The sequence below is a fragment of the Peromyscus leucopus genome, chromosome 22 (genome assembly GCF_004664715.2).
Source record: "Peromyscus leucopus breed LL Stock chromosome 22, UCI_PerLeu_2.1, whole genome shotgun sequence".
Taxonomy (NCBI): Eukaryota; Metazoa; Chordata; class Mammalia; order Rodentia; family Cricetidae; genus Peromyscus; species Peromyscus leucopus.
Window position 1 is genome coordinate 1,773,891 of NC_051081.1, and position 10,668 is coordinate 1,784,558.

General features: G+C 63.8%; 2 protein-coding genes across 2 annotated transcripts; one reads left to right on the forward strand and one right to left on the reverse strand.

The window, feature by feature from the left end:
- Positions 1-484: 484 nt before the first annotated feature.
- Positions 485-3,066, reverse strand: Mrpl54 (mitochondrial ribosomal protein L54). The gene is made up of 3 exons (XM_028862955.2): positions 2,909-3,066; positions 1,439-1,604; positions 485-844 (listed from the first exon to the last, which is right to left on the reverse strand). Exons 1-3 carry the CDS (start codon positions 3,027-3,029, stop codon positions 712-714), a joined length of 420 nt encoding a protein of 139 aa, XP_028718788.1. The 5' UTR covers positions 3,030-3,066; the 3' UTR covers positions 485-711.
- A 1,454-nt stretch (positions 3,067-4,520) lies between these two features.
- On the forward strand, positions 4,521-10,665 carry Apba3 (amyloid beta precursor protein binding family A member 3). The gene is given in 14 exon segments (XM_028862965.2): positions 4,521-4,766; positions 5,364-5,699; positions 5,702-6,054; positions 6,141-6,180; positions 7,965-8,110; positions 8,196-8,282; positions 8,365-8,470; positions 8,473-8,525; positions 8,659-8,829; positions 9,540-9,752; positions 9,857-9,976; positions 10,266-10,307; positions 10,310-10,405; positions 10,507-10,665. Coding segments are annotated over 13 exon segments (1,719 nt in total). The 5' UTR covers positions 4,521-4,766; positions 5,364-5,479; the 3' UTR covers positions 10,579-10,665.
- Positions 10,666-10,668: the final 3 nt, after the last annotated feature.

Below are 10,668 nucleotides of genomic sequence, written 5' to 3' on the forward strand. Positions count from 1 at the left end.
CGGCCCTGAAAGTTGTTCTCGTCACGGTGGCGTCCGCGGCCACTGCACCGTCCTGTCCAGGCATTTTCCCAGCACAATCTCACCCCTTCTCTTGGCTCAGCGCTATCTGGGAAGGCGAGAGGTTCAATGAGGGACAAGCGAGCCACACCCGCATCTCCAGCTGGAAGGGACGGGCAGTCAGTCCTGTGCCCAGCTCCCTTCAGGGAGCCTGGACGTGCAGCTGGCCAGGGGCCGATGCCACCCCTTCTCCAATCGCCACCCACCGGAGGGCGCCAGACCAGTCACACACAGACCTTATTGTTGAAGCCCCCGGGCTTAGCTCGGCCTGAAGGCCTGAAGGGCCAGGGCCCGCTCATCGAGATGAGGTGTCCTGCACAGAGCCCACAGGCACCGTGGGGCAGAGGCGGCCGGGCTGCGGCATGTCCGAGCGCGCTCCTGTGTGACCTCCCAGGGCAGCAGTGTCCATGGCCACAGGAGCCTTTACTCGTTTACTTTTGTATCTGTTTATTTGGTGTGTGCACGTGTGTGCGCGTGTGTGTGCGTGTGTGTGCGTGTGCACGCGTGTCTGTGCACATGGCCTGCACTCGCCAAGGTGCCCATGTGGAGGAGGACAGTTTGCAGGATCAGTTCCCTCCTTCCTCCATCAGAGTGCGGGGACTGAACTCGGGTCTTCACGCTGGCCGGCCGGGCCCTCCGGACGCTTGCTCCTCACTACAGCTTCTTGTTCCTGCTCAGCCGGTTGTGACGCCAGATGTTCAGTTTGCGCAGCAGACGCCAGTACTCCCGGGACTCGGGTTCCAGCTCCTCCAGCTTTTTGGGGGGACCCAAGTTCATCTGGAACAGCCTGCGGGAGGGTCAGAACTGCATGCCGCCTCACAGCTCTGGGGTGTGGGGGGTCGAGCTGGGGCTTTGAACCCGCCCTAGTCCTGGGTCTCAATGACAGAGAACAAAACTAAGGGACCAGGCTGTCCCACCCCAAAAACCCTCCCTCCGTCCCCACCACAAGCCCAGAGCAGGCTCTGTCCTGCTCCACGCTCTTTGCACAGGCCACACTCTACCTGTCCCGGCTCCCGTAGCTAGCCCAGCCTGCACCCCGCTGTCCCTGCCTCTCCCAGTGCCCAGGAGTGCGGCCCCACCACACTCGCCTGCTCAGCTAACTGGTTCCCAGCTCCCTCCAGGAGGGAGACACTTCTGCTCTTGGGCAACCTTCTGGGACCAGGGACCAGCCGTAAATCTATGTCACCACCCCTGCCCCCTCGGCCCTCAGGGACACGTGGTCCTGTGCACTGGCCGGAGCACAGGGGCCCTGGCATCCAGAAGCTCCCCGGACCAGGGCGGGTGGGACCAGCAGGCCCTGCGGTGGCCCAGGAGCGGTCCTTGGGTACTGTGTCCCCGTGGGCCAGGTGGCCGGGTGGAGATGAGGTGCAGCCACACTTACCACTCGGGGTACTCGGAGTCCGGCTTCAGGACCACGTCCTGGCCTTCTTTGTAGATGTTGACCCCCATGGCGTGCGTGGTCAGCTGGACAGGGTCCGTGCACACCTCGGGGTCCTTCAGGGCCTCAGGGGCCACGCTGCCCTTGGCGCCTTTGGTGCCCTTCATGACTGCAAGGTGGAGCTCAGGTCACGTCAGCCCGCCCAGCCCCGCCCCTGCGCCCCCTCGGTGAGGCCTCCCTTCCGGGCTCCAGCACCCCGACACCCCCATGTATAACAGGGTCCCTTGTTTTACGGCACAAACCCTCCCTGCCCCAAGACTGCGGCCTAAAGGTCCGGCAGTCACCACTCAGCCCCTCTTCATGGTGGCACTTGCCAGTCACCTCAGAATTCTGGAGCTGAGGCTGGGGGATCATAAGACCTTGTCTCAAAAGCATAAAAAACTGACTAGGGAGATGGCCCAGCGGCTCCAGGCCGGCCTCGAAAACGCGCACACACGACACCCTGTGCCAAAGTCAAAAAACAAAAAACCCTTTATTATTTTTCGAGACAGGATGTCACTATGCAGCCCTCCTGGAACAACATCATAAAAGAAAACTTCCGTGTTTTTGGTTTTTCAAGACAGGGTTTCTCTGTGCAGCCCTGGCTGTCCTGGAACTTGCTCTGTAGACCAGGCTGGCCTGGAACTCACAGAGATCCTCCTGCCTCTGCCTCCCGAGTGCTGGGATTAAAGGCATGTGCCACCCTCCGCCCGGCAAAAAAATTAAACATTAAAAAATATATATTTTCTTGAGATGTGGTCTTCCTGGCAGGCCCGGAACTCACAGAAATCCCCCTGCCTCTCCGTCGAGCGCTGGGATTAAAGATATGCGCTATCTGGAGCTGGAGAGATGGCTCAGTGGTTAAGAGCACTGACTGCTCTTCCAGAGGTCCTGAGTTCAATTCCCAGCAACCACATGGTGGCTCACATCCATCTATGATGAGATCTGGCGCCCTCTTCTGTATATACAATAAATAAATAAATCTTTAAAAAAAAAAAAAGATATGCGCTATCATGTTTAGCCTCAAAACGTAATTTTTAGGAATTATGATCTCGTGGGTGGGGGGCACTAGCGCGCGTGTGGCGTCGGTCACCTCCTTCCACGCTACGTGGGTTCTGGGGATCGAACTCAGGTCCCCGGACTTCGCAGCTCGCGCTTTACACAGCGGCAACTTCCCACCCACGTCACTCTGTTGTCTGTCTGTTTATTTTTAATCACAGTGCTGTCAACAGTAGCAACAAGCGACCCGTGAGGGTGGGCGGTGTTTGCCCCGGTCCGCGCATGCGCCCCGAGCCCGCAGAGGCCGAGCCCCCGGCGCTCGCACGCACGCCCCGCCCCCGCGCCCGAGTCCCGCCTCCCAAGCGGCGCGCCTGCGCACTGCCGCCCCCTCGGCTTCCCGCCCCGCCCACGTCGGTGCCTCCGGAGCCGCCTCACCTGGCTTCTTGGCGTAGTCCCGAACAAAGAGCGCTCCAGGTCCTCCGGGGACCGGGAGAGCCTGGCGCCGGCGGCCGGCCCACAGCCTGGAAGCCCCGAGCAGACGGGCGGCCGCCATCATGCTCGCCGGCCCGCACGTGCGTGCTTCCGGGATACGTCATCGCTCCGGCGCCGCTCCGGGGCGTTGGAGGCGCCCGCGGCCTGCTGGGAAATGTAGTCTTCCTAGAGTTGGCTGTGGAGTGGTTTGAATGGTTATCACTGGTTCAAAGAGCATCTCAAGAGAGTCTTATCCTGAGATCCCGAACTTCTTAAAATGGCACAGTAGGTTGGAGCTTGTGTCTCACGTGCAAGTTCTGAAAACTTAAAAGTAAGGACAGTCAGCCGGGCGGTGGGGGCGCGCGCCTTTAACCCAGCCCTCGGGAGGCAGAGGCAGGAGGATCTCTGTGAGTTCGAGGCCAGCCTGGGCTACAGAGCGAGATCCAGGACAGCCAGGCGAAACAGCAACAGTCAGTTGCGGTGGGAGATGGAGCGGGAGAGTCAGGATCGGGGTAGCTCTGGCCACACTCAGTTTGAAAGGTCAGCCTGGGCTACACGGACCTTGGCCGGGTGTGGCGACTCTCCCTCCCTCAGTCCCAGCACTTGGGCGGCAGAGGTGCGTGCATCCCCGTGAGTTCGAGGCCGGCCTGGGCTGCAGCGCGAAGGGTCATAGGAGAGATGGGGTGGTGGCTGGGGCTCCACCCCAGCGCCACAGACATCAAGGCTGGCCGCACTCGGGAGGCTGAGGCAGGAGGATCGGGAGTTCGAGGTCGGCCTGGGCTGCGTGAGACTCTGTTTCACGAAGAAGCAGACTTTCTAGAATTTCCCAGACCCATTACTGCCGCCCTGACCCCGGGCCTCCTCCGGTCAAGCTTGTCGGCCGCGATGCAAGTCCCGGTGTCGACCCAGATCTAGATTGCTCATTATAGATCACTGCTGGGACCCAAACCGCAAGCGGCGTCAGCTCTGCCCACACCCGCCCTTTCTTCCCAGATCTTCAGATCACGTTCCCTTTAACCATTTCCCTGCTTGCTTTCTTCCGTTTTCCACCTCAGCCATTTTCTGCTCTGAAGTGATGCGGAACCCCATCTCAGAATAGAAAAGCCAGTTTGGACCACCCCCACCCATGTGCCTGGAGTCTCGGGATTCGAACCCGTGGTCACCGGCTATCCAGGCTGCAACCCTAGAGCACCACCTTGTGGCCGAGCGGCTGCGAGGACTACATTTCCCAGCAGGCCGCGTGAGGGTGCGCATGCGCAGTAGCCCTGGGAGGCGCACAGCCTGATGATCCGGATACCAGGCTGGGATCCCGGAGAGTTGCTGAGTGTCCTGGAAGGACTGTCAGAGCGGATCGCTCCAGCCCGGCCGGAGACGCCGGTACTGCGGCCCGCGCGGGCCCGGGCGGCTCCCGTGGGGCGGACCGAGGCCGGCGCCTGAGTTCCGGAGAAGGAGCCTGAGTTCCGAGGGCGAGTGTCCGAGTTCCAGGGATCACTTTCTGAGCTCTGGGAGTGCAGCCTGAGTTCTGGGGGCCGGAGCCTGAGTTCTTAGGGCCGGTGTCTGAGTTCTGAGGGTCAGTGTCTGAGTTCTGAGGGTCGGAGCCTGAGTTCTGGGGGTCGGTGTCTGAGTTCTGAGGGTCAGTACCTGAGTTCTGAGGGTCAGTGACTGAGTTCTGAGGGTCAGTGTCTGAGTTCTGGTGGTCGGTGTCTGAGTTCTGAGGGTCAGTGTCAGAGTTCTAGGGGCCGGAGCCTGAGTTCTGAGGGTCAGTGACTGAGTTCTGAGGGTCGGTGTCTGAGTTCTTAGGGCCGGTGTCTGAGTTCTGAGGGTCAGTGTCAGAGTTCTAGGGGCCGGTGTCTGAGTTCTGAGGGTCAGTGTCAGAGTTCTAGGGGCCGGAGCCTGAGTTCTGAGGGTCAGCGTCTGAGTTCTGAGGGTCAGTGACTGAGTTCTGAGGGTCAGTGTCTGAGTTCTGAGGGTCAGTGACTGAGTTCTGAGGGTCAGTGTCTGAGTTCTGAGGGTCAGTGACTGAGTTCTGAGGGTCAGTGTCTGAGTTCTGAGGGTCAGTGTCTGAGTTCTGGGGGTCGGTGTCTGAGTTCTTAGGGTCAGTGTCTGAGTTCTGAGCCTGTAGCCTGAGTTCTTAGGGTCAGTGACTGAGTTCTGAGCCTGTAGCCTGAGTTCTGAGGTCGGTGCCTGAGTTCTGGGGGTCGGTGTCTGAGTTCTGAGGGTCAGTGACTGAGTTCTGAGGGTCAGTGACTGAGTTCTGAGGGTCGGTGACTGAGTTCTGGGGGTCGGTGTCTGAGTTCTGAGCCTGTAGCCTGAGTTCTGGGGGTCAGTGACTGAGTTCTGGGGCCGAAGGCTGGGTTCTGGGCTGGTCCCGAGTTGTTGGTGTCCTGGGTGAGATGGGGACCCCTCTCCTTCTGTGCAGGCCCCATGGGGATTGAACCCGTCACCTGTAGGACCGCGGCTTGCTTGAGAGATCTGCACCCAGAGCCCTTGTCTTCCAGCCCGGTGACGATGCCGGCCTGAGCCTGGATCCCAGGCATGGAGTTCCTGCCAGCCTCCCAGCATCCCCCTGGGCTCCCAGCCATGGACCTGGAGGAACCCAAAGGCCCCGAGGCGCCCTCTGAGGACCACCCCCCTAGCTCCCAGGGGGCCCCTGGGCGGGAAGGACCTGTCCACCGCAGCGCGATGGAGCTGGAGGCCTCGGGCGAGCAGGAGCTGGTCCGGCAGCTGGAAGCGCTTCCTGGTGACCTGGGTGGTCCGCCCCAGAAGGAGACCCCTGTCCCCTCCACATCGCCACTGGCCAAGGCCTGGCCGCCCGGGAGAGCGCCGACCCCGGAGGGCTGTTGTCGGCCGAGGCCGGCGGGGGTGACCTTCTGGGTCTGCTGAGGTGTGAGGCGTCTTCGCTGGCCCAGCCCGGGTCCCCAGACCCGCCACAGACCACGCCTCGCTTGCTGCAGCCGCCCGAGGACCCAGATGGGGACCCGGGGTCCCCGGGGTGGATGGAGGGGGAGTCGGCAGAGCCAGGCGACAGCCGGAGTTCCAGCAGCTCCCCGGAGCCCTGGCTGGAGACGGCACCGTTGGTGACCCAGCGAGATCCACCTGTGGGTGCCCAGGTAACCTGCCCGACCCCTGACCCCTGACCCCTGACCCCTGGGGACTCCGCCTGGGGACTCAGCCCTGTTCCTCTTCTACCTCCCAGAGCCCCGAGACCCTGGCCGCATGCCCTGCTGTCTCCGAGGGTGAGTGTCCATTCTCATACACGACCAGAATGTTCTAGAACTGGACCCTCAAATTTGACACGTTTGCCAGTGATAGTGAAGGCCTGGGGAGGATGGTTGAAGTGAGAGCAGGTCCTAGACGGCCAGAGAGGTGATATAAGCTGGAGAGCGGCCTAGGATTCACCTGGGGCTTAGAGCACAGGCCGGTGGAGGCGTGTCCAGGGTAAAGGCCAACTCCAGACTGCTGTGACCAAAGATGGATGGCATTCACGGTTTTTTTTTTTTTTTTTTCGAGAGAGGGTTTCTCTGTGTAGTTTTGGTGCCTGTCCTGGATCTCTGTAGCCCAGGCTGGCCTCGAACTCACAGAGATCCTCCTGCCTCTGCCTCCCGAGTGCTGGGATTAAAGGTGTGCGCCACCACCACCTCCTGGCAAGGCATTCACAGTTTTATGCAGATTTTTGAGGGCTGGGTAGACGGCTCAGCAGGCATGGTACAGAAGCAGGAGGTCCTGAGTTCGAATCTTTGTTGCCCACTCAAGGAGACAGGGAGGTGGCAGGCTGTGGTCCCTGTGCAGGGGGGACAGACACTGAGGATCCCTGGGGGCCCTGATCCCTCCCGAAAGGCTGTGGTGGCGAAGGTAGTCCATATGGCCCTGTGTCACAGAAGGTTCCAGAATCGTGGTTAATGCTGTGATTTATCTCAGGAGTGTCCGAGCTGATGGTTTTGCCCAGGTCTGTACGGGCCTGAACCACAGAACAGATCCTACTCAGCTGGGGGCGATTAGAGTCCCAGCTGTCAGCTTCCGGGTGACTGGGAAGGGGTACCACCTGACCCCAGCACGCAGGAAGCTGAGGCAGGAGGATGGCAGGCTCCACCAGGCTGAGCTCCATGGCCCAGGGCTAAAAAAAAAAAAAAAGTAAAACACCAAACATGGTCTGGACTTATGAGGAGGATCTGGCTCCAGAATCCCGGGTGGAACTGCCTGAGTGGGGGACCCGGGCTGTCTGGAGAGAATCCTGGGTCACTATGGAGAACGACCCAGGTGAAGGGTAAACGGCGCTGGTTACCGGCGGAAAAGTCAGGAGCCACGGCGGAACCCACTGTTAGCTTCAGAGCTTTATTAGGAGGAGGAGGTGGAGGGAGAGGAGAGCCAGGCCTGGGGGGGGGGGCGCGGGGAACAGAGAGAGAGGGTGGGGTCCGCATCCGGCGTTTTGAGGCGCAGATCGCATGACCATGTAGTCGCCAGCGCCCCCGATAACGTAAGACACAAGACCCCGAGGGGTGAGGGCGGGATCCTAACACTGGGTCCTCTTATTTCTTATTTGTTGCATTTATTTATGGCATGTGGCGGGGACGGGGGTCAGAGAACGCCTTGTGGGGGGCGGCGGTTCTCTCTGCCCACCATGCGGGGTCCCAGGGATCGAACTCAGGTCGTCAGGTTGTCGTGCTTGGCCGCAAGCGCGTTTACCCAGGGAGCCATCCTGCTGACTCCTGCCCGATTCTGGAATGTTAGGAGTTTGAGACACCACGTTGAGGCCATGAGCTTCCAGCCCGGTCAGAAGGTTCTAGAAGAGGGGTCCGTGAGCCTTGGGTCCCACAGAGGGTGCCTCATAGTGGGGGTGACGCTTCCCAGGAGTTCTGGGAGCCACAGGCACACAGCTGGCTACCTACCCTGGGGCACGAGCCTGTGGGGTCCTCTAGAGCAGGTGATGGAGCCCAGCGGGTCTAGCCTGTGCTAAGCCCTGGCACAGCTCCGGGATTAGGGACCCCCGAGCCCAGGAGGCGCCCCTCGCTGTCACCCGCAGTTCCGGGCCCCTGTGGACACGAGGAGCTCGTGGACGGCGTCCTCTTCGCCGCCAAGTACCTGGGCTCCACGCAGCTGCTGTCGGAGCGCAGCCCGCCGCCCAGCGCGCGCATGGCGCAGGCGCAGGAGGCCGTGGACCGCGTCAAGGTGAGCCAGGGCGGGGTTCCCGGGGCTGCGTGGCATGGTGTCCTGGGTGGCCACGAGCCCCCGTGTCTCACCCCGCTCCCCGCAGGCCCCCGAAGGTGAGACCCAGCCCATGGCGGAAGTGGACATCTTTATCTCCACCAAGAGGGTCAAGGTGCTGGCCGCCGACTCCCAGGTACCCGGAGGGCCGGGCCTTGGCTGTCGTGGACACTCGGGGTCCCCGAGAGGTCCCCAGCCCACCCAGCGCGTGTCCACAGGACGCCCTGATGGACCACGCCCTGCAGACCATCTCCTACATCGCGGACATCGGGCCTGTGCTGGTCGTGATGGCCCGGAGACGGCTGGCCAGGAGGACCACGCCCAGGGCCGCGACCGGCGACTCTACAAGATGCTGTGCCACGTCTTCCACTCGGAGGATGTGAGCAGCCCAGGCCCGGGCCGGACCCTGCCCCCTGCTGAGCCTGACTCAGAAACCTTGAGGTGTCTTGACTGTGCGGGCCTGGGAGCTGGGGCTTCGTAGGACGTGAAGGAGCTCTGCTGTCCTCCCACAGGCCCAGCTCATCGCACAGGCCATCGGCCAGGCCTTCAGCATCGCCTACATCCAGTTCCTGCGGGAGAACGGGATAGACCCCAGCCAAGTGGGCACGCGGCCCTCGGCCGCCGCCAGCCACCCGCACAACGGTGACCTGGATCACTTCTGCAACAGCCAGAACTGCAGGGAGGTGAGGCCCCGCCGCGGAGGCCACGCCCAGACGGCCGCCCCGCCCACAGGCCTGGCCCCGCCCCCGCAGGCCTCGCCCCCGCGAGCTTGGCGCTGCCCCGTTACGAAGGGCGCTCGCTGAGCTCCGTCCCGCCGAGGCCCCGCCCCACGATCCTCCTGAACGCGGTCCCGCCCCTCACGGAGCCCGGCCCCCGCCGAGGCTGCACCGAGACCGTCCCCCAACGCCCCTCCCCTACCGACCGGACCCAGCCCTGCGACCGCTCCCTGGCTCTTAGAGGGTCTGCCGAGCCCGCCTCCGCTTAGGCCCCGCCCCATGCCACGCTGAACAGCCCCGTCCCCTGCTGAGCCCCGCCCACCAACCTCAACGCGGCCCCGCCCCTCACCAGCCCCGCCTATCCTGAACATGGCCCCGCCCACACTCCCCCTGAACACCGCCGCCACACGCCTCCTCGACGTCTAGCCCCGCCCATCCCCTGAACACGGCCCCGTCCCTAAGCTAGCTCCACCCCTCACTGGCCACGCCCCCTAAGATAGCCCTGCCCTATATCCACCTCACTAGCCCCATGCACTACAAACGCTCCCCCTCACTAGCCACGCCCATGCCCCTCACTAGCTCACGCCCTTGCCCCTCTTAGCCCCACCCCACGCTCCCCCTCACTGGCCCCGCCCATGCCCCTCACTGGCCCCGCCCCTCCCCGGCCCCGCCCCCAGGTCTGCATCCAGAAGCGGCCGGGCGAGGGCCTGGGCGTCGCCCTGGTGGAGTCGGGCTGGGGCTCGCTGCTGCCCACCGCCGTCATCGCCAACCTGCTGCACGGGGGCCCCGCCGAGCGCTCGGGGGCCCTCAGCATCGGGGACCGGGTCACCGCCGTCAACGGGACCAGCCTGGTGGGGCTGTCCCTCGCCGCCTGCCAGGCCGCCGTGCGCGTGAGTACCGGCCGGGCCTGCGGGCTGCGCGGGAGTCGGCTTGTCCTCGGACCCGGGTGGGTAAACTGAGGCCTGCGGAGGCCTGAGCAGCTCGGGGTCCCCAGGAGGTGCGGCGACACTCGTCGGTGACCCTGAGCATCATCCACTGCCCGCCGGTCACCACGGCCGTCATCCGGCGGCCCCACGTGCGCGAGCAGCTGGGCTTCTGCGTGGAGGACGGCATCGTGAGGCCGGGACCCCGGGCGGGGCGTGGGGGGACTAGCGGGACCCGGGCGGCATGGGGAGGACTAGCGGGACCCGGGCGGGCGTGGGGGGACTAGCGGGCCCGGGCGTGGACTGCGGGGCGGGGGGCTAGCGGGGCCCGGGCCGGCGTGGGGGGACTAGCGGGGCGGGCCGGGCGGGCCATCGGGGGACTAGCGGGGCCCGGGCGGGCGTGGGGGGACTAGCGGGGCCCGGGCGGGCGTGGGGCGGACTAGCGGGGCCTGGGCGGGTCCTGAGTGCCTCGTCCCCCAGATCTGCAGCCTGCTGCGCGGGGGCGCGGCCGAGCGCGGGGGGCGTCTCGCGTGGGACACCGCATCATCGAGGTCAACGGGCAGAGCGTGGTGGCCATGCCGCATGCGCGCATCATCCAGCTGCTCACGGAGGCGCGAGAGGTGGGGGGACCGGCACCCCGACCCCTGCACTCTGACCCGTGCACCTGACCCCAGCATCCCAACCCTGGCACCTGACCCTCTCCTCTGACCCCGACCCCTAGATTCACATCAAGACCATGCCGGCCGCCACCTACCGGCTGCTCACCGGGCAGGAGCAGCCCGTGTACCTGTGACCTCCCGCCCGCCGTGCCTTCGCCCCGCCGCCACCCTCGGCCCGCGGGGCCCCAAACCTCAGCCTTGTGTGAATTTTAATGTTAAAAAAG